The 27,729-nt window shown below is 40.3% G+C and overlaps 2 protein-coding genes across 2 annotated transcripts; both read right to left on the bottom strand.

The window, feature by feature from the left end:
- Window positions 1–5,058: 5,058 nt before the first annotated feature.
- Window positions 5,059–8,657, bottom strand: LOC311073730 (kelch-like protein 10; the record flags this gene model as incomplete). Its single annotated transcript, XM_084099671.1, has 8 exons — window positions 5,059–5,255; window positions 5,377–5,468; window positions 5,728–5,844; window positions 6,013–6,162; window positions 6,377–6,574; window positions 7,039–7,458; window positions 7,668–8,160; window positions 8,515–8,657. 8 exons carry the CDS (start codon window positions 8,655–8,657, stop codon window positions 5,099–5,101), a joined length of 1,770 nt encoding a protein of 589 aa, XP_083955797.1. The 3' UTR covers window positions 5,059–5,098.
- Window positions 8,658–12,036: 3,379 nt separating this feature from the next.
- On the bottom strand, window positions 12,037–26,701 carry srsf6a (serine and arginine rich splicing factor 6a). The gene is made up of 6 exons (XM_084099119.1): window positions 26,497–26,701; window positions 21,688–21,929; window positions 16,900–17,015; window positions 16,346–16,548; window positions 13,013–13,090; window positions 12,037–12,929 (listed from the first exon to the last, which is right to left on the bottom strand). The coding sequence occupies exons 1-6, from the start codon at window positions 26,601–26,603 to the stop codon at window positions 12,476–12,478; spliced, it is 1,200 nt and encodes a 399-aa protein (XP_083955245.1). The 5' UTR covers window positions 26,604–26,701; the 3' UTR covers window positions 12,037–12,475.
- Window positions 26,702–27,729: the final 1,028 nt, after the last annotated feature.

Genomic DNA, 27,729 nt, shown 5'->3' on the forward strand with positions numbered 1-27,729 from the left:
GCTATAGGTGGAGACAGTGCTCTCACACACACACCAGCTATAGGTGGAGACAGTGCTCTCACACACACCAGCTATAGGTGGAGACAGAGCTCTCACCACACACCAGCTATAGGTGGAGACAGTGCGTTCACCACACACCAGCTATAGGTGGAGACAGTGCTCTCACCACACACCAGCTATAGGTGGAGACAGTGCTCTCACCACACACCAGCTATAGGTGGAGACAAGAGCGCTCACCACACACCAGCTATAGGTGGAGACAGTGCTCTCACACACACACCAGCTATAGGTGGAGACAGTGCTCTCACCACACACCAGCTATAGGTGGAGACAAGAGCGCTCACCACACACCAGCTATAGGTGGAGACAAGAGCGCTCACCACACACCAGCTATAGGTGGAGACAGTGCTCTCACCACACACCAGCTATAGGTGGAGACAGTGCTCTCACACACACACCAGCTATAGGTGGAGACAGAGCTCTCACCACACACCAGCTATAGATGGAGACAGAGCGCTCACCACACACCAGCTATAGGTGGAGACAGTGCTCTCACCACACACCAGCTATAGGTGGAGACAGAGCTCTCACACACACACCAGCTATAGGTGGAGACAGTGCTCTCACACACACACCAGCTATAGGTGGAGACAGTGCTCTCACCACACACCAGCTATAGGTGGAGACAGTGCTCTCACCACACACCAGCTATAGGTGGAGACAGTGCTCTCACACACACACCAGCTATAGGTGGAGACAGTGCTCTCACCACACACCAGCTATAGGTGGAGACAGTGCGTTCACCACACACCAGCTATAGGTGGAGACAGAGCGCTCACCACACACCAGCTATAGGTGGAGACAGTGCTCTCACCACACACCAGCTATAGGTGGAGACAGTGCTCTCACCACACACCAGCTATAGGTGGAGACAGTGCTCTCACCACACACCAGCTATAGGTGGAGACAGTGCTCTCACCACACACCAGCTATAGGTGGAGACAGTGCTCTCACCACACACCAGCTATAGGTGGAGACAGTGCTCTCACCACACACCAGCTATAGGTGGAGACAGTGCTCTCACACACACACCAGCTATAGGTGGAGACAGTGCTCTCACCACACACCAGCTATAGGTGGAGACAGTGCGTTCACCACACACCAGCTATAGGTGGAGACAGAGCGCTCACCACACACCAGCTATAGGTGGAGACAGTGCTCTCACCACACACCAGCTATAGGTGGAGACAGTGCTCTCACACACACACCAGCTATAGGTGGAGACAGTGCTCTCACCACACACCAGCTATAGGTGGAGACAGTGCGTTCACCACACACCAGCTATAGGTGGAGACAGAGCGCTCACCACACACCAGCTATAGGTGGAGACAGTGCTCTCACCACACACCAGCTATAGGTGGAGACAGTGCTCTCACCACACACCAGCTATAGGTGGAGACAGAGCGCTCACCACACACCAGCTATAGGTGGAGACAGTGCTCTCACCACACACCAGCTATAGGTGGAGACAGTGCTCTCACCACACACCAGCTATAGGTGGAGACAGTGCTCTCACCACACACCAGCTATAGGTGGAGACAGTGCGTTCACCACACACCAGCTATAGGTGGAGACAGTGCGTTCACCACACACCAGCTATAGGTGGAGACAGTGCTCTCACACACACACCAGCTATAGGTGGAGACAGTGCTCTCACCACACACCAGCTATAGGTGGAGACAGTGCTCTCACACACACACCAGCTATAGGTGGAGACAGAGCTCTCACCACACACCAGCTATAGGTGGAGACAGAGCTCTCACCACACACCAGCTAAGAACAGAACAGCAAAGTATCATAGGAAAATCCTGAAGGAACCAGCTGTGACTTGGTCTTCTGGGTTCTGGTGTCATACCTGCAACACTCTATAGACTGAACACATAATATGTATGCGCATAATGTAATGTTTCACAAATGCACGTTTTCGGTTCCAGTTGAGGCAACCCGTGACTCCCAGCAGCGTAGCGGTTCAATGTGACGAGAATTGGGTTCTTGTAGAGGTCCAGCAGGACCTTTTCAGCAATGGTCAGTTGATCCAGCTAACGGGTCTGTCTTTAGGTGGATGTCCTGTTGTTGGTCAGGATCCTGAGTCAAAAGTGCTCATCTTTGAGTATGAATTACAGGACTGCAACAGTGTGCTGATGGTAAGAACTCATAAATCTTAATGGTTTATTTGTTGTGGCAGAGAACCTTTCAATGAAAGTCAGTTCACTTGGTTTTACAATGTCAGGGCAGCTAAGATCAAGTTCTATCTGTTTGAATGGGTAAATCCAGAATCTTAGAGCTACTTGCCTTAAGTAACCCTTCAAACCAACACCTGATGTAAACCATCCCATAAATGGTATGAAAGGAGCTTAAGAAACAAGAACAATAAATCTTGTGCCTTAATAGTTAAAGCTAGTTATTCTGTCCCTGATGCAAGTATGTTGCACCTCAACAGATAGTTAAACAGGATGAGGGTTGAAGAAAAAGTCGAAACCAAAGAAGTTCTTTTTCGGTGTTTTACTTAGAAATCTTTAGTCCCACAACGTACATTTTTGTGAAACTACAATACAAACAGAAAATGTACGTTAAGTATTAAGTATGAATAAAAGTAAATTGTAAGAAAGATAACAATAATCTTCTTTGAAAATGTACAGCAAATGTTTTCTTAAATCCTATGAAATACTCTTTTTTTAACATGGATGATATTAAATAAACAAACTTACAGACGATGGCCTCTTTGGCATGAAATAACAGAAGAATATATCTTTTATCAGAGAGACATCTGCTGCTGCATCACTGCTGTGGTGAAGTGAAAACTAAGATGGCCACCACGACCTCTAACCTAAGTCACATGATGCATCTTAACCAATTAAATAAAACCAAAATTAAATGACTACTTAAATAGTCAGAACACTAGTATTTTTCCCTGGAACAGTCAATATGCATGTTCAATTCTAAGTGCATGTCTCCAAAACATTGGCTATCTCTGGCAACACCGCAGCTTCTGAGGGCAGCTGTGTTGATGTGAAGAATTTACTAACTGGTGATTTGCTCTTTAGGAATTCCACCATATTGCAGAGTGCACCTTCTCCCATTCATGGAAATATGAGCGCCATCTGCTGTCAGAGAGTGAATGTGCATTTTCATTCAGCTCGCCTCCTTCACTCGTTCTGCCATGCGCTTTTCATCCATGAAGTGTTGGCCTATCTGACCGTCAAGCACATTGGTCTGATGTCTGATGTCACGGAGTGATGTCTCCGAAAGCCACCCTCGTACACCTCTCCTCAAAGTTTGTGTGGCATGGATTGAAAAAGGATGTTCGAAACTGGGTTTCAGCTTGTGTGTCATGTCAATGGGGTAAAGTGAAGAGACACATCAAAGCGCCACTGGAAACTTTTATGGTACCAGAGCAATGTTTTGACCATGTTAACATCAACCTGGTGGGTCCACTGTTCCCCTCCCCGGGGTTTACTCACCTTCTAACTAATGTGGATCGAAGCAGTATCATTGGCCTCAACGCCAGTGGCGGAGGTAGCACGGGCCTAAATCGACACTTGGGTTACGCGTTTCGGCACACCATCAGACATATCTTCGGACTGTGGCCCTCAATGAACATCTGAGTTGTGGACAGAGGTGGCTCGAAATCCTAGGTGTGCAGCTTCACCATACTACGGCCTTCCACCCTCAGGCCAATGGCCTTTGTTAATGCTTTCATCACTCTCTCAAAACTGCACCAAGGGCCAGTCTGACGGATGACAGATGGATTGAGCGGCTACCCTGGGTCCTGCTGGGCCTGCGAACGGCTCCAAAGGAGGACCTACAAACTTCCTTGGCAGAGTTTGTGTACGGCCAGACTCTGCGTGTCCCAGGAGATTTCATTCCAGACAGCACAAAGCCCTGGAGTCTATCTTCTGAATTCTCTGCCCTCTTAGACAGAATTAATGCTTTCAAACCCATTCCTACCTCTAAGCATGGACTGATGGTAGCTTGGATGCCCAAAGGCTCTCAAAGTATCTCTACGGCTGAGTTTGTTATCATGATGCTGGCGCTGGTTCTTAGGAGGGGTCGTCCAGCCACCAACAATGGGACAAACTCCAGGGAGAAATCTCAGACTGCTAAGGAGGTTTAACCTGCTGCAGTCTCACGTTACTGCACTTGTTCAAGAAGTCAAGTTTGAGCTCTAAGTAAGCTGATGTTGCCTGTCTGTGAAGCCACAACATTTTCATGCTTTTCTCCACCATATTTAAAAATACAGAAAGTGAGGTCTGTCTGTCTGAACCAAAACAGTGCCAATGCACGGTAATATCTCAAACACTAGATGGAACTAAACGGCCTTTTACAGCCAAGTATGGGACCCTTCTACTCATGTTTCATATACATTTAGGTAGATATGAAATATATTTGGTTTGGAAAATTGGGTCACGTGGAAGTAGAAATATATAATCCATAGGCTAATTATGATGGATTTGGTGCTTCTGCAGATATCTGTATTCACGCCTTGTTGAATATTTTGCTAATATTTAGTGTGTTTGTTTATATTTAATTGATAAATAGTTATTTGTTCAGACTGAGAATGTATATATGACTGTGTGCATGTGTGCGTATCTATAATAATAATAATTATTAATGACACCGTTATTATTAATATAGTCAATAATGACACTGCAAAAATGATTGTATAGGCTCGACTGTTTAACGTAACACAAAAGTTATATTTCCATGTGTCGATTTTGCCTATAGTAATAAAAACATCACATAATCAATGCTTCTTTAGCAAAGACTATCTATGAGTTAAATCAATCATACACAATGTATAATCATATAAAAGAAACCAGCAAATTACAGTAATTCATACAAAGTTTAATAAAGCAATAAATAGTTTACTCAGTAAACAGAATTCTCAATATTATATGTTGGTTTGTTGAGCTGTAGAGATCCCTTGCAAGGTTTCATTCTTTAAATGAACAACACCACCTGAGAGAAAGATTAACATTTAGAAGACAGCCTCTTTTTTGAATGCATTTATTCAGGAAACATGACTCTCCATTTGTAGTCAGACTGTCAGATCTGCTAGAAGGAGATCATTCACTGCCAGGCTCGTCTTGTGTCTGGTGTCTCGTAGGGCAGCATACTGTGCCATGTTAGGCAATCCTGATGCTACACAACAGCTCAGAGCACTGCGGGAAATGGCCATTTCATCTGCATCAAACCTGTGTAGAAAACAGATGCAAGGAATGCAATGAAATATAGTCTGTATTAGACTTAGAGACTTCCACTTATATCTAATGCAGTGTGAAAATATCTGTGAGATTTAGTGTTTGTGGAAGTTACCATTGATCTGTCTTCTCATCGTAGCACTCCACATCAGAGCTGGTGCTGAATCCATTATAGCCTCCGACAGCAAACAACTGACCATTAACTACCTGGGATTTTGAGGAAAGTAAAAAGTAAAATAAGTAATGTACAGCTAAAGTCTTTAACTTGACATTAATAAACATAGTTAGAATGTTTTGACACACATTGATCATTGAAGCCTTCAACAATGTTAGGGTGCAACTTTCCAATTATTCTCAATATGGAACCAAAAAATAATAATTCCCCCATATTCATTATCATCAAATCATTACTGTAATGTTATTTCATAGTTTCACCAGAGACAGATATTAACTGTCCACATCTCACCTCAATGCCAAAGTTGCTGCGTGGGATGTACATTGATGCAACATCACTCCAGATGTTAGTGAGCGGATTGTAGGCCTCCGCACACCGCAAACGACTGGCGCCATCAAAACCACCAACCTTTAAATAAATACACTCTTTATTTATGTAATCTGAGCATTTGTATATGCACATCCATGCATGCATTTACAGAAGTGCAACCTTTAAACTGTGATTGTTCCATATTTCTGTATTTGTGTCATGGTTATCATAGTTAATTAAAACTATAACACTGTGTTTAATACTCACAGCATACACTAGATCTGCATAAGCGATCACACCAACACCACTGCGGCGGCTACTCATGGGAGCGATGAGAGTCCACTGGTTTGTTTCAGGGTTGAAGCTCTCAGCAGAGGAGAGACACTCGGTCCCAGTAAAACCACCACAGATATAAATCTGACAGACACAAATATAACATGCATGATGTTTGTGCACAATCATCACAGATTGATCAGAAAACCAGTGTTTAAAACACTTTAAATGTTATGATATTACTTTCCATATTAACACTATTCCTTATGCCATATCTCTATTCCCCCTTTCCTTCATGCTTTACAGGCATTAAGAGTCTCCAGCAGAAGAGTGAGGGATCATGGGTAAGTGCTCTTACCCTGCCCTGCAGTGAGGTGGCGCTGGCGTCACTCCTTTGTTCATTCATGGGTGCCATCATTGTCCACTGATTGGTGTTTGGATCGTAGCGCTCTACTGTTTTAAGCCGTTGTTGTCCATCAAAACCACCAATGGCATAAATGAGCCCGTCCAGAACAGCAACACTAATATAGCAGCGGCGTTCATACATGGGGGCCACCTACAACACACCAAATACATCAGTGTGCGGACACACCAATACACCATCTCACTGGTTCTGTCCTATCAGTTGCAAATAAATACAATAATACTATTATATTTTTTTTAATGGTACTTTTTGACAAAATCATGATGGTAACTCTGGTTTATTATATTATATTATATTATATTATATTATATTATATTATATTATATTATATTATATTATATTATATTATATTATATTATATTATACAAAGCTACAACAATTGATGGAACACAAACAAAAATGTAACATGGTTTTACCACTTTTTAGACATGTACTACGGTAATACAGTGGTATTCTTTGAAGTAATGTGGAGTACAGCACATCATTCAGCACTATGGTCCATATCAAAGTACTATCCGGTACCATCACTGTACCACAATACTGTTTTGTGAAGGAAGCTAAATTAAAGTTACATGTTGACCTACAGCATTACTCACCTCATGCCAAGTCTGAGTGATAAGACTGAATTTCCTCACGCTGTTGAAATACTCCACATGGTCAAGACCACCAATACAGTAGACAAACTCATCCAGGACTGCTGTCCCATGATAGGCTCTGGGACGCTCGTCCTCTTGAGTCACACTGACCCAGCAGTCTGCCTTCACATCGTATGCCTCAATCTCATTGGTGGGATTGCCGCCGCTCCATCCTCCGATGGCCAATAGGATCGATGAGGGCAGACGTGGACGTGTCAGTTGATGCATGAGTTCTGAGTTGGTGGGTTCATCCATGTTGAGGTCAAACAAAGTCTTCATTGCATTGATGATAACAGGCATGCAGGCTTCATTCTCCATCACTAACGCATTGCACTTCACATTATTGATGAAGTAGTCTGAGGACATCAACCCCAATCGAACCTGAAGCACAAGGGAGAGTTCAGACTTTCAGAGACTGTTGCAAGACTGTTACTAAGCAGTTATATGGTGTTCAACAACCAAAAAGGATTTCCAAAATGGCAAAATTTCTAACATTTAACTAACATTAAAATAATAGCAGAAAATGTATCTCGATTTTAAGAGTTTTAAGATATTTGTAATTAAAAACAAGACAAAAATCTCTGTTTTACCTTTGGCAGAAGCACGGCAATGTGTCGCCTCCTGTTTTCTGGTGCATGATTAATCCAGTGGAGGACGGCTTCAAAAACCAGCTCCTCCTGTCTGACATTCAGCTCATCCTCACCAATGATCTCCTCCAGCTGCTCCAGGGAGAGCTCCAGGAACTCCTCAGGGACGTGCAGAACCTCCTCAAAGTGCTGCAGGATGAAGTGCTGTGCTTTACAGTGGAGCTTTGAGCAGGAGGAAACGTCCTCTGTAAACCTGCAGATGCCAATGCAGTTCTCTGGGCATAACTCTGACTCCAGGAACTGACAGCAGGAATCTATAAGACCTGAGACTGAGATCATTTCAGCCGCCACCAAGAGCTCCACCACATTCTCTTCAGTAATGAGCACAGATCTTGTGTACGCATACTGGATAATAAGAGGCATGATGTCTCGGGATATTCCTTGAATTTCACAGAAAAGTTGTGCTGGGCTGCTCCAGTTGTTGGAGAAAAGAGCCCTGCGAACAAATTTGACAAAGAAATACAGACATTAATAATGAGCATATATAAAATTACTTTTCGTTATTTACATTTTAATTTCAGCCAGATTTACTTAGAGAAACAGATTAGTTTCCTATATTAAATCTGAAATGCTGGGTACAACTTCATTCATAGCCACTTCCAGAATCAAATTTCCTAGATATCATAGTTACACTCATTTTTCTGGCAATACACTCATTCATTTTCATGCATTTATATATTTGGACTTAGGCAGTTTCAACAGTATAATGTTGGCAGTGGAAATTATGTATATAATTATAATCATTTCTAGGTAATTTGCACACAATTGCAGTTCAAATGCTTCTTCTCACCTAAAGTAGGAGCTGCAGCCACACATGATGATCTTGTGCACCTGAAATTCTCTGTCATTGGACTTGATGATCATGTCAGTGTGTTCGCCCATTAAACGTGCTTCATCAAACACGTCAAAGGCTGTTGCTCGTATGTTCTCCATGTTCTCTCAGGACTGTAAATGTGTTCAGTCTTCTCTCCTCAAACTCTGAGTAAAGTCTCCTCAGGATTGAGTCTTTGTGGGACTTTTGCTCAGGAGAGTTCTAGAGAATGTCTCTGTGACATCATAGTAGTAGAGCTTGAATATCTCTCTTCAGTTTGTGTCTCGGCCACATCATTATTATAGAGTTTAGTTTTATCGATTCCTTTTGAATGAAACATCTTCACAGTTACAAAGATATTAAAATTAATTTAAAAAAAATAACTGTGACAAATAAAATAAAGCATGGGATAATTAGTCATTTGAATATGCAATTGCTTTTATTTGTTAAATCTGTAAATTCAGAATTACTGCCATTATAAGTAAAATTACAAATGACCTAATATATATATATGGTATTATCACGATATTGAAATAAGCGTTTTCAAACAATAACATGTTTTTTTTTTTTTTTTTCTTAAAACAAAAAGAACTCTAAATTATATTTAAATCCAATAAAGTAATAGACACAAAAACTTCATAAAGTAAACAAATGTTTTAAACTGATTCAAGTGTTATAAAGAATTATAAAGAACAATAGGTAACACTTTACAATAAGGTAAAGTCAGTTAATGCATTAACCAACATTAACAATGAGCAAAAGCTACATTTGTTACCATAGTTACTCTGTTAACATTAGTTTAAAAAAATACAACTGATCATTGTTAGTTCATGTTAGCTCAGGTCCATTAAATCCTTTTGAATTTAATAATGTGTTATTAAATGTTGAATTTAACATTAACCCAGGTTAATAACTGCTTTAGAAGTATTGTTCATTGTCAGTTTATGTTAACTATCGTGAATTAACTAATAAAGCCTTATTGTAAAGTGTTACCTGTTACAGAATGCAGATCCAGACACAAAGAAATACATTGAAATGTGAGCTTTATTAACAGCACTGAGCAGAATGGAGAATACAGATGAGTATGCAGTTCAAATAGACTTTGAAGAATGAGTAAAGCTTAGTAATGAAGACCTTCCTTGTTTTACACAGAGGTGGACAGTAACAAAGTACATTTACTTGACTACTGTACTTAAGTACACTTTTTGAGTATCTGTACTTTACTTGAGTATTATTTTTTCTGGAAACTTTTTACTTTAACTTCACTACATTTGAAAGACAAATATCATACTTTTTACTCCACTACAATTCTGTCAAGGTCCTTGAGTAGAAAGTAACATCAGTCAGTGGATGATTTTGGTTGCAGGGGTTGCATTTTGGTTGGAAATGAAAGTCGGGTTGACGTCAGAACCCTGCATCTGATTGACATCAGAACCCGACGTCAGATTGACGTTGGATATTGATTGAAAATAAAAGTCGGGTTGACGTCAGAACTCGACTGATGTTGGTTTCTGACGTCAACCCGATTTTCATTTTCAACCACAATACAACGTCTGTCCAACGTTGGAGATCAACGTCAATCTGACATTGGATTCTGACATAAACCTGATTTTCATTTTCAATGTTGGGTTTGGTTTTCTAAATGCGAATTTTGTCACTTTTTTGGAGCACACTAGCTTATAGATAACAGTAAAGCTAACATATTCATACTAAAAGCCAAAAAACTTTAAATAGGGCAATATTTGAGGGAACAGCCATTTGGGTGTCGGAAACCATTGTGGACGTTATTGAGTGACTTATTCAATCTCACATTCAATCCCACTACTGGAACTGTGCTCTAGAAATAAATGTGATATTGATATGAGGGTAGGCAGGCGTAGATTCAGAGGCATACGGCACTTTAAGTATTACATACAACAATAATAAAACAATGCACTGACATTTACTTTTTACTTTTGATACTTAAGTATTTTTAAAAACGAGTACTTCTGTACTTTTACTTAAGAATCAGTCTTTACATCTTTTACTTGTAACGGAGTAAGTAAGGAAGTTGTGTACTTCGTCCACCTCTGGTTTTACAGGTGAGGGAGATCACGGAGAGCTGGACGGACGCACACACCTCTTGGTGTTTGGTGAGTATAGAGGAGGGGCAGACTGGAGAAGACTCCACTTCTATTTTCCTGCAGTTTAGCACCAACCTTGATCAAACTCGCCTGCTTATTGATCTTATGGGGACTTTTTTTTGGTCCCCACGATGAAAACAGCTTGTAAATCATACTAAAGGTGTGTTGTTTTTGTTGTTGTTTGTTTTTAAACGTAAAAATGCAGAACATTTTCTGTAATGGTAGGTTTCAGATTAGGGGATATAATTTGTACAGTAAAACAAATCATTATTTCTATAGAAAATCCACATAAAACATGAAAACACGTGTGTGTGTGTGTGTGTGTGTAAATTAGTCTACTACAGACTTCCTTAACAGTATTTATGCTGTTGCATGTGTGGATAGACACACTCGTGCTCACACACATTCATGAACACAAACTATTTTAAATATTACAGGCTTTCTTTTTCACAGAGATGAACTTTATACTCTGATCAGATCAATGAGGCCTTCGATCAATGATCAGTTTTTGAAAACGTTAAAGGCCCCAAAAGCCCCTGAAACCTTGAACACAAATACTAATCCTTAGAAAAACATTAGGCCTGCTCACCTCCCAGGGCTTGGGCCCTAAATATGAGAAACAGGTTCGCAATAACACACAGCATTACGGACTGTTGTACAGCTAAATGAACTGGAAGCGGATGAGACCAGAAGTCTCGACACGAGGTACTAATGGCCGCACTCGCTCTTACATTAAAAATAAGGTGAAAAAACTTGAAAATCTTAAAGCACTTTTATTTTATTGTACACTTTTTATTATATAGCTTTTTTTTATATTTTTTTAAATTGTATTAACCATTCACTTGTCTTCAGTAAATAAGGACTTTTTTTTTATAAAACTTCCATTTGTCAGATATTCTCTTGTGGTATCGAAGTTGGTATTGAGAATTGTGAAATTTTGCTGATATCTAATATTTTGATATTTTTGTTCTCATGCACTTGAAGCTGAACAGCCAATCAGATCGACTGGGTTCCATGATTAGGGACCGACTAGTGCACCACAAACTCTAGGCAGACAGAGATCAGGCTTCAGCAGTGAAGAGGGTCACCTCTTCATATTTTGGTTTAAAGACTTGAGTTCTTTTAAAGCTTAATGCTGGATTCTGATTGGCTGTCAATGTTTTTATCATTCATCAGCTGGGAAAAACAAATCTGGAATGATTGCAATGATATTGTTCATCTGTGTCATCATCATTGTAGTTGTGGACTTCCCTATTCACCTATTAAAATGATTAATTTAAAATTCAGCATCGTGTTATCTTTGGTATAGCCCTTCACAATGAGTTTTGGTAAAAACAGCATTAAAAACAAAACACCATTAAAAACAAAACACCAACAGTGAAATAGATTGTAAATTTTAATAAAACAAAATCAGACAGTTTTCAATTAATTAAATGAAGAAAAGGAAACGTTGATTTTTCAGATAACGGTTAGCACTTTCTAAGCCACAGGACGGTGCGGCCCGTCGTTCCGCTGCCGAGAGAGAGGCCTTTCCCAGCCACGGCACAGCGGATCATGGTTTATAAAAAGATCGACATGCAGCACACTAAATTAAATCAATTAATTATTCTCATGCCATTGGTACGTATATAAAATATCGAAGCTATGATTCACTCTGTTGAAGATGGGTAAGTTAAAACTAATGCAATAACTTGGACCTGGATCCCATCATTACCATTAGAAAACTATCCCGGAAAACTGGACTCCTAAAGAGGAGGGAGGGGAAGAAAAACAAAACAAAAAAAAAAAAACAAAAAAAATTCAGACGGCACTTAAAACTAGTCTTGGGACTTGGATCTGGAGCGGGAGCGGGAGCGGGAGCGGGATTTGGAGCGCGAGCCAGACTTTGAGTGGGAGCGTGAATGCCTGTCTGGAGACTTCCCAGCCTGAGGTGTTGGAGAGCGGGAAGCAGACTTGGACTTGGGACGCCCCCCGTCGCCATTCTCCACAGGAGAAGCAGATCTGCTCCGGGACTTCTTGCTGACCGGCTTCTCCTGGGACCGCCCGCGATCCGACTTCACTTTAGAAGTGCTCTTAGACCGGGACTTGCGCTCGTCTGAGCGGGAGCGAGACTTGCGACTGGTTGATCGACTGCGGGATTTGTGTGTGCGGGAGCGAGAACGAGATTTACGGTTGCGCGAGCGAGACTTGCTCGACGGAGACTTGGAGCGAGACTTGTGTCCTGACTTGGAACGGGACCTGGAGCGGGAGCGGCGTCGGCGAGAGCGAGACCTACAAAAGACAATCAGAAGCTGAAGGGAAAGGAAAAACAAACAACTACTCACATTTAAATCAATTTCATTATTTATTCCTACCTTGAGCGAGATCTCGAGTTGCTCCGAGAACGGCTGCTACGCCGACTCCTACTACGAGAACGACGCCGGCTACGAGACCTGGGGGAAAAAGAAAAGAATAGCTTGTTAACGCACTCCTATACCAGCATTATATGCAGAGTCAACTGTAAGTGTAAATACTGCGGCTCTTATCTTAGCAGCATTCAGTATGAGGCAGGACTGTTTGTCCAGTGAATATAAGATGGGAGAGAAAAAAGCCATTAAAAAAGGAAGTCGTCGTATGTGTATATTAGACCGGTGTGTTAAAGTGAGAGCGGCCTGATATACAGTACCTGCTGCTGTCTATGCTGTTAATGTGAATCAAACAACAGAAGAGAAACATGATCACTCGCTGCTCTTGACCATGAATGTACTTGAATGCTCTGGCGAGGAGTTAAACATGGCAGACTGTGTGCAGCTCAATCAGGGGAGGAGCTATGCTAATAGGGTCGGTGTGGGCGGGGCCTGTTCTACTGCTCAACACATGCATTCCTGAATGTCTCATTTAGAGACACTTTCTGATTTATTGGGCACATTACAAACGGAGTGAATGGATTATCATAAGAGAGTGGTTGTGTACGCACTGCGGATACAATTATGTCCAACAACAATGGAAAAGTGAACTTTGCAAAATAGGTCAACTTTAAAGTAATAACCAGCAATAAATGATGGCACAATATATCGCACTACAAAAATGCAACAATATGTATCGTGGAGAGTGACAGTATGTATTGTGTATAGTTAAAAAAATGTAGTTTTAGTGTCAGTATTACATTACACTACTGTATATAAATGTTGAATATAATATATAATGCAATGGGGGAATATTTGTGGGTCCTGAAAAGTGGCCTATATTTTAAATATATCTAGTCATTGACAGAGTGCAAGCATATTCATCTAAAATAATCCTGTATTTTCAGCTTCAGCTTCAGAATCATGAATATTGTTATTCTGGTGTCTCTATTGTCCTGAGCTTTGGGTTTCCAGCACCAAGTCCAAGCCTCTTCATTTACAGCCACAAACTTTTGCATTTTAAATCAACAGTACATTTTTTGTTAACCTTTTATCATATGTCTTGGAGTATCGCAATATGGTATCGTGAGTTCAGTATCGTGATATGTATCGAACCGTGACATGAGGGTATCGTTTCACTCCTAGTGCCCAGCAAGATGATTTCCCAATCCTAGCAAAGCTTTAAAGCAGCGGTCCCCAACCTTTTTTGCACCACGGACCGGTTTAATATCAGACAATATTTTCACGGACCTGCCTTTCAGGTGTGGCGGATAAATACAACAAAATAAAATGATACAACTGGCATAAAAAAATAATAAACGTGAATCCAATGTGTAGGCCTACTCGCAACTTTATTAGCAGCGTCCTCGTAACATCGCGCCTAAAGACAACTGAGAAAGCCTGAACACAAACAAAATGCCCCCCAAAAGAAAAAAATCTCCATGTTTTCGGTGCTGATGCGTTCATGTAACATGTAAGGGTGAATAAAGCACCTAAAAGCTGTCACAAATTAATGATTATGAATATGTAAAATATAGCAGGAGACATTTTAATTGTTTACTAATAAACAAGTGTTTTCTGTGTCAGTGTCGGCTGCAAAGATGAAGTTGACGATGCTGACTTGCGATCTTCACATGTAGTGAACGCGCCAGAGAGAAATGCACATTTCATACGAATTACAAAAGCAGAGAACAGTCACTTTTCTTTCATTTTGAATTGTTCTTTTTAAAAGTAGACATTTCAAGCTTTCTATATATGTCTCAGGTCTGTGAGGCAAGTAGGCTCCCTTATACGCTGAGTTTCGGTTCATTTAGGAGACGAGCTCCAGTTCACGCGTCGGCACCTCCGTGTCCTGATGATCTATTTTCTAATATATTTACTTCTTATTTATTAAATCCAAGCAATTAGTTGATGAAACATTGATTAAAATTAAGATACAATTAATACAAAACTAAATTAAATTTAAAGACAGGCTTTGTGCTTTCTGTTTGAGGTCTCAGTGAAAATTTTAAAAGCAGTCTTTTAGTGCCGCTTTCAGAGCGCTCGCGTCCGTAACGGAGAACTGTCACGTCCATAACTTTTTTTTTTTGTGTGAAATAAATTTCTAAATAAATGCGACTTAGGCTATGTTTTTTCTTCTTCATGGCGCATTTTTTGACTGATGCGACTTATACTCCGGAGCAACTTATAGTCCGGACAATACGGTAAGTTATTTATTCTTTCTGTGCGGCCCGGTACCAAATGTCCCACGGACCGGTACGCGGCCCAGGGGTTGGGGACTAGAGATGCACCGATTGATCGGCTGGTGACCGGAATTGGCCGATTTTCACGTGATCGGCCGTGACCGGCGACCGGCCGGTCAGTCTGACAAATGCCGATTTTATGCCGGTCAAATGCACTCGGGCGCCGCATGATTAACATCGCGCAACATCAGCATCACACGTGCACACGGTACACACATGTAGAAAACCTCGTGAATTACGTCCGTTCAGACCGCAAGCGCGTATTTTTTTTCAGAGTGCATGTTAATCAATGAGTGCATTGACAACGGGAGCAGGAGCAGCGCGTGAGCGTCAAGCAGGAGCATCGTGAGCAGTGAAGCGCGTGTTTCGGCGCCGAGTCCATTTGCTGCACTGCTCACGCTCAATTAAAGGGAAAGCACACTTTTGATGGACAAAATAGCTTAAATAGGGTTTCACCAAAAAAGTGCCCAAAATGCACAGACTTTGCGTGTTTTAACAAGAACTAGAGTAGGCTATGTCAGAAAAGAAAACGAAGACTAATATTTATAGAAAATGTACCCATTTAAACTTGTTTTATTATTCAGTTTGTACAAGTGATTGCAATAGGCCTGTGTGTGTGTGCTTTGAGAAATATCTTTGTACTGCAAGGCTATATTATTTTATTTTTTATTTATATATTATTTTATTGCCATTCCCTGTTTTCATACAGACGTTTAGTTTGTTAAATACATATATAAAAAAATATTGGATATTGAATGTGAAAAGGAAATGGTTCTTCCATAACACTGCACTTTAGATGTGTGTGAACTATGCAAATTGTAAAATGTTCTATTACAGAAAAGATATCAAATAAATATTTGTGTGTGCTGTAAAGTGGTTAGAAAAAATTAAATCGGAATCGGCTAAAATCGGTATCGGCAGGTCAAACTTAATGAAAAATCGGAAATCGGAATCGGCCAAGAAAATTGTAATCGGTGCATCTCTATTGGGGACCCCTGCTTTAAAGTGTCTTGAATATTAAAAATAAAAAATTTGGTGGTTAAACTTGGTAAGCACTCACCGAGAGCGGCTCCCGGAGTACGAGCGCCGACGCCGCGGCTTGTCTTCAACCAGACGAATCTTCCTGCCGTTGATGTCCGTTCCATCCAGCTTGTCCAGCGCTCTCTGCATGTCCGAGATGGAGCGAAACTCAATGACTCCCTCGTTGGCGCGCTCCTTGTGTGCGTCTGCATAGGTCACCTCACCCGCCTGGCGCATGAAGTCCTGCGAAGGGAACACAACCTTCACCTCTGTGCACAACATAGCTTGTGACTGCAAAAGTACATACTTGACTATGAAAAATCTGTGTTCTTCAATCTATGTCGGGTATTTTCATAAGGATAATGTATATTTATAATGCAATGCCAATCGACATAGCCATGACCACAGTATAGAATACTATAAAATAAAGTAATTTCTGCCTCATTCTGTAATATGATGCCACATCAGTTCACAGAAGGAAGTTATTTCAAACCGGTTGCCATTAAGTGTAATTGATCCCTTTGTATGCAATGGTGTGAGAAACGTGAAACAGGAATGCGGTCAGCATTAATGTGTGTATATCACCAGCCTTACCTTAAGGTCTTGCCAACTGCAGCGGCTGGAGAGATTCTCCACAATGAGCCGGTGCTCGGTGCGAACAGGAGGACCGTACTTGTCCCTACCGGTGCGACTCCTGCTGCTGTAACCACCTTCAGGAGAAAAGGGAAGGGGACATCCTTTTATGACAGAGAAATCAAGGAAAGATGGACGCCACTGAATTAACATTAGAACCTATGAGAGGATACAAGTCATATTTGCCCTCTGTTGCTTATTGCCAACCTGTTCAGACTCAAGAGCAGTTTGTTGCCTCCCAGAAAAGGCTTTACTATTTGGATAAGAGAGAAGCTGATAAGACTGACAACAAGACAATCGTTCCCAGGTCGTTCAGGGCAAAAAATATATTTTGAAAGGCAGCATGATACATTTAAATGTCTAATATTTAGGCTCACAAATCCTCGCATGAACATCTTGCCCGTACAATGTCTCCATTTCAGGTATTTCTATTACATTTTGGCTAGAGGCTTTCCATATGGACAACATAGCAATAACTAGTGGCATTCCTCACCATCACCCCTGGTCTATTGGCAAAAGGCTGCTGTCATCTTGGCTTCCGGTTAGGTCAGCCAAAGCATCAAGGGGCAAAGGTCACACACACATTGTAAGGTGAAGAGGCCAAGGCCAAACCGGTCAGGTAGTCATCTTAGCCACAACGACACTTGGACTCAGCCTCAGCCCCCACTGGACTCTTTCAAATTGAAACATCAAGGACTTTGTTATTGTGGAAATCAAATTGGAAATCAAATTAAACTTTAACATGGACGTTGATGGTTACTTTCCACTGGGCTAGAACACAAGCTTAAAAGGCAAGAAGAAAGAATAAATGGTATATGGGGGGAAAACACACCATTGTATAAAGCAGTGCTCCTCAAGCCTGTCCCACAGCACATTTTGGATGTGTCCCTAATCGAACACACCCGACTCCAATCACCAGCTCATCAGTAGAGACTGCAAGACTTGAATTGGGTGCGTACGCTGAGGGAGGCATGCAAAATGTGCAGTGGGGGGGGATTCAAGATGAGACTTGAGAAGCACTGGTGTAAAACACCCTCTAACAAAATAAAAAGTGTAACATGTTTCATATAACAAGTATCTGAACTAGGAGTGTAACGATACCCTCATGTCACGATTCTGAACTCATGATACGATATTATTGCAATACTAAATTTGGCATTACATTTGGTGTGTAAATGAATAGGCTTGGACTTGGTGCCTATTTTAGACGAATATGCTTGCACTCTTTCACTGGCTAGATATATTTAAAATAATGTAGGCCACTTTTACTGGTAACAAGACATTTGGCTTTATCAGGACCCACAAATATTCCCCCACTGCATTATTATACATTATTAACATTATATAAAGTAGTGTAATGTAGTACTGACACTTAAACTCCGAAAACGTGAATTTTTTTTCCCCTCACACAGTAATTTTTATTTTGGGTGAACTATACACAATACATACCGTCACTCTCCACGATACATATTGTTGCATTTTCGTATTGCGATATATTGTGACACGGTATATTGTTACACCCCTAATTTGAATAATTCAATCAAAGTACAGTCTTTGAGAGAGTACTGGCAATGACTTGCCCTGATGTGAAAGGGCTAAAGGCTTAATGCTCACAGATGACATTTCATTAGCATTACATCAACATAACGAGAACATATGGAATCAAGAAAGCTGTGTGAAGCTGGTTTGGGTTTCTTCACTAGAAGTTAGGGCTGGGTGGTATATCGAGTTTGTACGATATTTCAATATATTTTTTATAAACGATATAGGATGAGGTTTATATAGATATACAGAGTGAGCTGCTGCTGAAAGTGAATCATCAAATGTGTCCTAAAGACATGCTTTATATCAAAGGTTTCAAAACAACTTGTAATATATAGTTAACGTGTGTATAGTTTAACACTGCTTGCCCCATCAGACGCTCTGACAGATACTTGCGGCTTTTAATATGTTTAAGATGTGGTTTTGCAAATCATGCAAATATTTCCATTTAGCTGTCAGGAGAGGACAAGCGAGTCGCCGCCATCCATCACAGACTTCAGTGAGTGAGCGCCGCCAAACAGGCGATAGAAGAGGAGCGCCATGATTATGACTAGGGATGTCAAGATGCCAAAAATAGTCGTCGATACCACCAAAAGCACACGATACTCGATACCACAGTAAAAAAAAAAAAAAAAAAAAGGGAAAAAACTAACACTTAAACATTAACTTTAAGAGGGGCATTTTTATACATTTAAAAAAGAAATTAAAATTACATCACAAAATGTTTGCATTGTTAGCATGAGGCGCCTCCATCACGCTGAAGGGGGTTATTCTGAGATAACAACCGGCTGGATGTACATTATCCCGCTTATTACACGGCAACTTGCCACATAAGTGAATTACTACACATGAAATACTGATCTTTAGAGTTTAAATATTTTATTAGGTCTTTAAACGCAAAGCTTCTGCGGAGAGAGCAGTTTCAGCGGCAAGTTCAAACTAGACGGACCATTAAGGGATACGGTATACAGTCATATCACTTATTACACAGCATTTCACCATATAAATAATTATGAGGATAAGATATAATGATTTCAGATTAAACTGTTTTAAAATTGTACCGTTTTGTATCTCAATCAAATAGTGTACAAAACAATAGTCACAAAATAGTCCACAATACTGACTGGCATAAATAACTGTACACAAAATAGTGTTCATATTTTATTGGCTCACCAAACGCAAAACTTCCACGAAGAAAAAACGTTCCTAGCGAGCGTATAGTACAGCGCTGCTGACTTCAGTGACCCGGATGAGCCTGCGTTTTCTGTTTTGAGCGGTTGTTATCTGGGAATAACTAGGGCTGTACTGTCCTAGTCGATTAGTCGATTAATTGGTCGATACGTTCTGGTTCGACCAAAATTCTGATTGGTCGATTTTCTGCCGCGTTTATTTCATCAGTTTTGCCGCGCTAAGGCGCGCTCATTTCATCAGGTGGAAAGCACTAACTGCTAATGGGGGTGTTTTCAGAGTACCCTTGTTTCACTGTAACAGTCTATCTTCAAAACACCCCCCTTGTTTTCACCTTTTTTGGATTAGCCCAACCCAAGAGAGAGCGTCGAGCGTAGAAGGTTTGATGCTGAATATTATTTATTTAATTGTGAGAGCGTTTAATAGTCCTCTTCTAACATGTCAACAACAAAGAAATCGACAGTGTGGCAGCATTTTGTTAAAATTGATAACAGGAAAAAGGTCGAATGCAAAGTTTGCAAGCAAGTTTTCCACAGCTCGACGACAAACATGACATATCATCTAAAAGTGGTAAGCTCACTTGTCTGCGTTAGCTTGCCCTGTGTGTTTTGAGTAGGCTATATGAACATATCAGAATTTGCATATTTCAATGTTTTAGTGTGATAACCTAACTTTTTTATTTTTTATTTGGAGCCTAATGCGCAATTGCGCTGTGCTGTTGGTTGTGTTAGTTTTGAGCCTAGGATGCTTTATTTTTCAGTTATGCACTTTATTTAGTTTCTGCTCTTGATCTGGTTTGTTTAATAAATATTCTTTTTTTATTAAAGTGGACGTGCCTTTTGTGTTTATTAAGAGTAAAAGCTTTAGTTAATAGTCTATTCGTGTCAGCTGCGAAGCTGAGCTCATGTTCAGCCTCGCTCGGTGCGAGGACATGCACGGTGAAATGATAGTGTCTGACAGTTATAACTTATTATTATAACATATGACAAAAATAATTGTCTAAATTATGTTGCATATTCCTCAACAGTTCTTGTGATGATATCACTAGTTGACAACATAGTACTATTTTCGGAAATCATAAGCTATGATATTGCGCAGGTGCACGTGATGCAGCGCTGTCAGAGCCGACAGACTCAAGTGTCAGACTCATTTCAGTGCAAAATAATTAGGTCAAAAACGATTTAATATACTGCAAATAGCCTACTAGTTGTTTATGTTTATTTATAATTCATTTAGGCGGACAACAAGGCTACCAAGTACTGCGCACAGTGCGCATCTAATTAATTTAACTTTTTTTTTTTTTAACGTCATTTTTAGTCGATTTTAGTCGATTTTTTGTCGAAAATTTCAGGACTTCAGTCGACCAAGATTTTCTTTGGTTGAGTACAGCCCTAGGAATAACACACCGCTGGACGGCGCTATTGACCAATCAGAATCAAGTATTCCACAGAGCCGTGTAATAATTACCAGTTAACATTTAGTCTGTGCTTCGTTTTTATTTAGTTTAATTTTTAATTTAGTGATTCTAATTTCTGCTTTAAAACACTTTTTTATTGTAATGTTACAATAGAATGTAACGTGATTTTAGCCCTTTGCTTTGCACATAGCATAGATAGTTGCGTTCACTACATTTGTTTTCATAGCCTTCAATGTGAACATTGTTTGTAGGGCAACATTGGGCAAGATGTGAAATAACGTGAAAGATATGATTTGTTTGGCCATATCGCCCAGCCCTACTAAAAAACGTAAAGAAAGGAGGGGAAAGAAAACATTAGCTTAATAATAGCAGTTGATATTGACAGCATGATGTTTGATATAAATGCAAATACAGAAATTAATAATTGCTTGTTAAATTAAAAAATTACATGCAAGCAGCATAAATCTGGGTAGCAAGTTTTCTGATATATTCTTGCTTAATGCTTACACTTAAAATCCTCTTAGAAGCATCTGGTTTCCAGAAATGTAAAACCAAGTACTCTCTGCGATAAGACACAACATAACTGATGTTATTGTACTTACTGCTGCGTCCTTCTCCTCTACCTCCTCCTCCTCCTCCACCACTGCCGCCACCGCCACCATAATAACCCCCGCCTCCTCCTCCTCCTCCTCCGCCTCCGCCGCCTCCTCCATAGCTGTCCCGGTCTCGGCGAGGACCTCTGGCGTGCTCCACCATGACCCGCTCTCCACACAGCTCTTTACCGTTCAGCTCATAGACGGCATCATCTGCATCACGGGTGTCTTCAAACTCTACAAAGCCATACCTATGAAGACAGACCTGATTAGGCCCAAGGCTAACAAGCAATGCAGGTTACAGTGGTTAAACCCAAGACTTCTCACACTGTGCTCAACCCAGAGTTATCGTTGTTCTAAACTCCGCTTTTAACCCATGGGTAAAGGAAAGTCTCACAATTGTAATTTAGAAGCTGGGTTAGCACTGTTTTTTACCTGGGGTCATGAATAGCAACGCTTTTGTGCAGTTGAGTTAACCCCGGATTGCGGTGCCAAACGTGCAATAGTGTGAAAGACTGTACAGTGTTAGAATTAGGGATGTCAACGATTAATCGACGATCGATTAATTGTCGATAATACATTTAATCGATACAACTTATCGATTAAGCAGGTCTTCATGCGCGTGTGCGCTGCTCAACCGCGAAACATGTAAAGCGAGCGCGCCGGAGTCATGATTGGGACCATTTTACACCATCATGACTATAAGTTTGCGTGTGCATTCGCAGCCTTTTGTTTTGTGCAAATGTAAGTTGCAATACTGTTTATTTTGTGTATGCCTATCTATATCTGATTTATCTCATATTGGATGCATGCATTTGAGAATTAACTCTGTAGTAAAGCGTCAGCTTCAGCGCGCGCAGCTCAAACGGCAGTGCACGACTAATAATGACTATTGGGACCGTAATATTACATAACATTATAAAGAGAACAATATTGTAATAAAACATTGTGAATTATTTGGGTTTAGTTGCAGTGTCACGTTGCTCCAGGAAGAGCGCAGCCACAACACGAGTAAGTTAGTTCTGAATGAATGGCACCGCACGTAACTTAGTTCAAGTTCACTTGTGCATGAATTTGCGTCATTTTGTGCAGATATAATTTGTAATATGTTTATTTTGACTATATCTGATTAATCTCATATAGGATGCGTTTCTTTTAGATAAATAACGTGCTAGGAAAGTGCTCCAGATTAACGGTAGCAGATTCATTCAGCGCGTGCAGTTGTTCCAGGAAGAGCGCGTCCACAACAGTCACACATTCTAAGCGCATATGAGGCGGCGTTGGTGACGCGTTGTATTAGTAGTTATATTTGATTATAAATAATTTAATTATCAATCACATCGAAACATTTTACAATCCTAGTAGCCCTTTATTTATATTTAAAACCATTCTCATTGATTTGGTGAGGAACATAGCGTTTTGTCATGCTGTTGGCATCAGCAGTATCGCAGTATTAAGGCTAACGATTAATCGATTAATTGATCGTTAATTTAAATGACGATCGATCATGGGAATTTGTGAAAATTGACATCCCTAGTTAGAATGTTACGACTAGATATTTAGCAGTCGACAGGTGAAAGCCAATCAAGCGGCTCATTCACGGAAACGCAGCGGTTCAGGGGAAGATGTAAAATGGTGACAATTGGAGTGAAGAGGAGACCATTTCATTCTTACCTTTATATATAAACTTTATAGTACAACCTAGTGTTGTCAAAAGTTTTGTTTTGAAATTTTAAAAATTTAACGATACCAGCATTTCGAGTGCTGTTGAATGGATTCTTAAACACCTCTGATTGGCTATTGTGTTCACGCAGTCACACACACATGGGTTTCCATGGCTGAGCCTTACATCAAGTGCAATGCAAAGCGTGGGATGCAGTGGAGTAAAGCACTGGACTCTAGAGCAGTGGAGACGTGTTCTCTGGAGTGACGAATCACGCTGCTCTGTCTGGCGATCCGATGGACGAGTCTGGGTTTGACGTTTGCCAGGAGAACGATACTTGTCTGACTGCATTGTGCCAAGAGTAAAGTTTGGTGGAGGGGGGATTATGGTGTGGGGTTGTTTATCAGGGCTTGGCCCCTTAGTTCCAGAGAAAGGAACTCTTAATACTCTTAACGCTTAATACTCTTAATTTCATGCTCCCGACTTTGTGGGAACAGTTTGGGGATGTTCCTGTTCCAACATGACTGTGCACCAGTGCACAAAGCAAGGCACATGAAGAGATGGATGAGGAGTTTGGTGTGGAGGAACTGGACTGGCCTGCACCTCAACCTGATAGATCACCTTTGGGATGAATTAGAGCGGAGACTGTGAGCCAGGCCCTTCGAAACTTAATTGATTTGGACTTCAACATCTTGGTTGCCATTGAAGTCCATTGTGTGGAGAAAAATCCTGAAATGTTTTCCTCAAAAAACTTAATTTCTTTTCCACTGAAGAAAGAAAGACATGAACATCTTGGATGGCATTAGAGTGAGTAAATTGTCAGGAAATTTTCATTTTGAGGTGAACTAATCCTTTAATATATGGCCTACGTGTTTAAATGTTTTGCCACTTGCTTGAGCAACTTAATATATATATCAGGGGGCTTTTTTTTGTTAAGTTAAATTTAAGTTAAATCTCTTTTTTTGACTTATTTTAATCTGTAAAAGAAAACGTGCCTAATAATTATGCACACCTGAATATAAGGCGTTTTTCATTTCCAGCCTTCATGAACAATTAAATATCACTTATAAATGATTAAATACAAAATGAATAGTTGTTAAGATTAATGTGGTTTGGAACTGGTAAAAAGTGCCTAGAAAAAAATATCATCAGAAAATCAGTGTACCGAATAATTCTGCACACACTGTACATGTCTGTGATTGGCCATTGTGTTCACACGCTCAACATACATGTCTGTGATTGGCCATTGCGTTCACACGCTCAACATGTACGTCTGTGATTGGCCATTGTGTTCATGTGCTCAACATACATGTCTGTGATTGGCCACTGTGTTCACGTGCTCAACATGTATGTCTGTGATTGGCCATTGTGTTCACACGCTCAACATACATGTCTGTGATTGGCCATTGCGTTCACACGCTCAACATACATGTCTCTGATTGGCCATTGTGTTCACGTGCTCAACATGTCTGTGATTGGCCATTGCGTTCACACGCTCAACATACATGTCTGTGATTGGCCATTGCGTTCACACGCTCAACATACATGTCTCTGATTGGCCATTGTGTTCACGTGCTCAACATGTCTGTGATTGGCCATTGCGTTCACACGCTCAACATACATGTCTGTGATTGGCCATTGCGTTCACACGCTCAACATGTACGTCTGTGATTGGCCATTGCATTCACGCAGTGTTCATCCAATCATCACACCGCAAATATGCAGACAAGGACATTAACCCAGGGTTTAGGAATGCATTGTGTGAAACGCCAGCTAATGAATACCCAGGATTAATTGTTAACTCTGGGTTAATTACGAGCAGTGTGAAACATGAAGCAGGATTGTTAACCCAGGGTTTACAATGACCCAGGGTTAACCATTTCAAGTATGAAAAGCCCTTCTGAATGCTGTTGAACCCAATGGAAAGTAATCACCATCTTGATCAAGTCTAATACATTAACCCCTGCATTCACAGAAGGCTTAAGCCTAGTCTCAGGCTAAAATACATGTTTGAGCCGTTTTAACAAAGCAGCTTGCACCGGCATATCTTAAAACATGTCAGTGCCATTGTTTTGTCTCAAGATGCACAGCAGTTAGGCTATGTTTTTTAAAGGCACGTTTATAAAAGCTACTTAAAAGTGCTAATTGAACTAAAGCCTAATCCTGACTTAATCTAGGCCTAAGCCGTATTTGTGAAACCAGGGCATAAATTAACTAAATTAATACTGACATACAAATTCAGTGCAAAAATCTACTTTATTGCACAATCAATGTGTTTGACTAATTACAACCAGACCGACTAACTTACACACACACACACACACACACACACAAAAGTAAAAAAAAAAAAAAGGTTGATGTTGGCTTGAGAAAGCCTGGCTAGAAAGTTTGAAGTACTTTAAAAAGCTTGAAATTAAGGCTTCCAGATCAAAGTAGTTTTTATAAGTTACAAGTGTAAGGCCATGCAGTCTATCAGACTTTGCAGGTTTTCTGGGTGGTTGTTAGGATGTTATCAATTAGCTAGCATGTCCAAAACTAGTTGGTAGGCATTGTTAGAAAGATGGACAGCCAGAAAAGCGCTAACGTTATATGAGAAAATAGTCAACAAAAATTACCCGGAAGAAGATTAAGTCAAATAACAATATACTGGCTCTCTCAAGAAACAAAACGTGCGTGTGTGTGTGTGTGTGTGTGTGTGTGTGTGAATGTAACACGCGGTGATAATGAGACACACAAACACAGCGGACCGTTCATTGACTGCATCTCTGGCGCTCATTTCACTCTGAGTCTAGGCCGAGAAAATGGAGGCGCTTGAAGCGTGTAAACGTGGCGAGACTATCAGCCGAATACTCCTGCGACAAAACATGTACAGCCTAAACGAATATCGGTTTGTTTATTTGCAGTCACTGATAATGCGATATCGTTTAATCAACGCCTGCAAATAAACAAACTCATATTGGTTACATCAAGTGGCCCTTCCGTTTAGTTCTCCTGTTACATGTAACAACTCAATATTTAGACCTTGAACTTAATACTAACCTAATAGTTGCAGCTGGAAACCAACCATATAGTTTGAATTATGGATTTATTTAATATCAGTGCACGCTGGATCAACCGTTACCCCCCTCGTGTCGCGTGCAGATGAATGAACTCACCCGTTTTTCAGATCCACCTCCAGGAGCTTCCCATAGCCACCGAAAAACCTCTGGATATCTTTTTCGCGGACATGATAACTCAACCTTCCGATATAAACTCGAGGCATGTTGATTTTGTTTGAGCTCAGCAACCGTAACACCGATTACCTCCAACAAATGAAAACAGCCACGACAGACTTTTGTCGTGATGTACACCGGAAGCTCTTCGACCTGAAGCGCACCTTCTAAAATAAGAGTGTTTTCAACTTAAAAGTCCTATGCCAAAAAGGCGTCTTTTTCATGAGGCACGAAGCCAAATCAAAAGTTATTATATAGTATCCGGTGATGAACCGCTAATATTTTCTTCACATTTAAAAGCAATATTAAAAGCAATGTGTGTGTGTGTGTGTGTGTATTTTTAATAACACTAATAAAAGAAAAATGTATACTGAGCTAAAAAACAAACAAACAACAACCTCTAAACATGATTAACATCAATGGAACTCTTCTGTCAAGTTGGGTTTTTAAGGAATGACTCCCTTAACCCATAGGTGCTGTTCCCAAAAAGCCCACCAAGGTAATATTAGCCTATGACATCATATACAAAAACATTTTGTGCACAATTTTAATTAATACACTTTACACAGTCACATTATTTTCATTGTGAGGACTCAACTCAGCATGCATGAACAAAATGTACAGAGGAACGATAAGGACTTAATAAATCTCACAACAGACTTTTGTTTTCCAAACATTCTGTTTTGGTTATGGAAATGTTAAAATATCCAGTTTTATTCATGTTAAAGGCACATTTTTTAAAAGGTTACTATGATGATCCTGAAACATTCTTAAAAACAAAAGAATGTCCGGCACACTATCAATACTTGCAAAAGTATCAAAATTGTTTCATTTGCCGCAACATTTCGGTCCAATGACCTTCATCAGGCATAGACAACAAACTATTCAAAGCACAATCATATATAAAATTAACTCATTTTGAAGATTCATCAATTATCACAATCAGTGACTTAATGCATCATATAGTGTCCTCACCATCATCATATAAAAGGGGTTCATCGGGAATACAAGGGAAACTTATTTTTTTTTAAACAAAAAACATTCTAGGACCATTGATTTGTAACATTCCAAGAACATAAAAATGTCCAGTTTCTTTAATGTCAATAGAACGTAATTTAAAGGTTAGTATAATGTCCCTGAAACATCACAGCAGAATCACTGACATTGTTTTAATCA

This window comes from Abramis brama (assembly GCF_963993115.1).
Source record: "Abramis brama genome assembly, chromosome: 22".
Classification (NCBI taxonomy): domain Eukaryota; kingdom Metazoa; phylum Chordata; class Actinopteri; order Cypriniformes; family Leuciscidae; genus Abramis; species Abramis brama.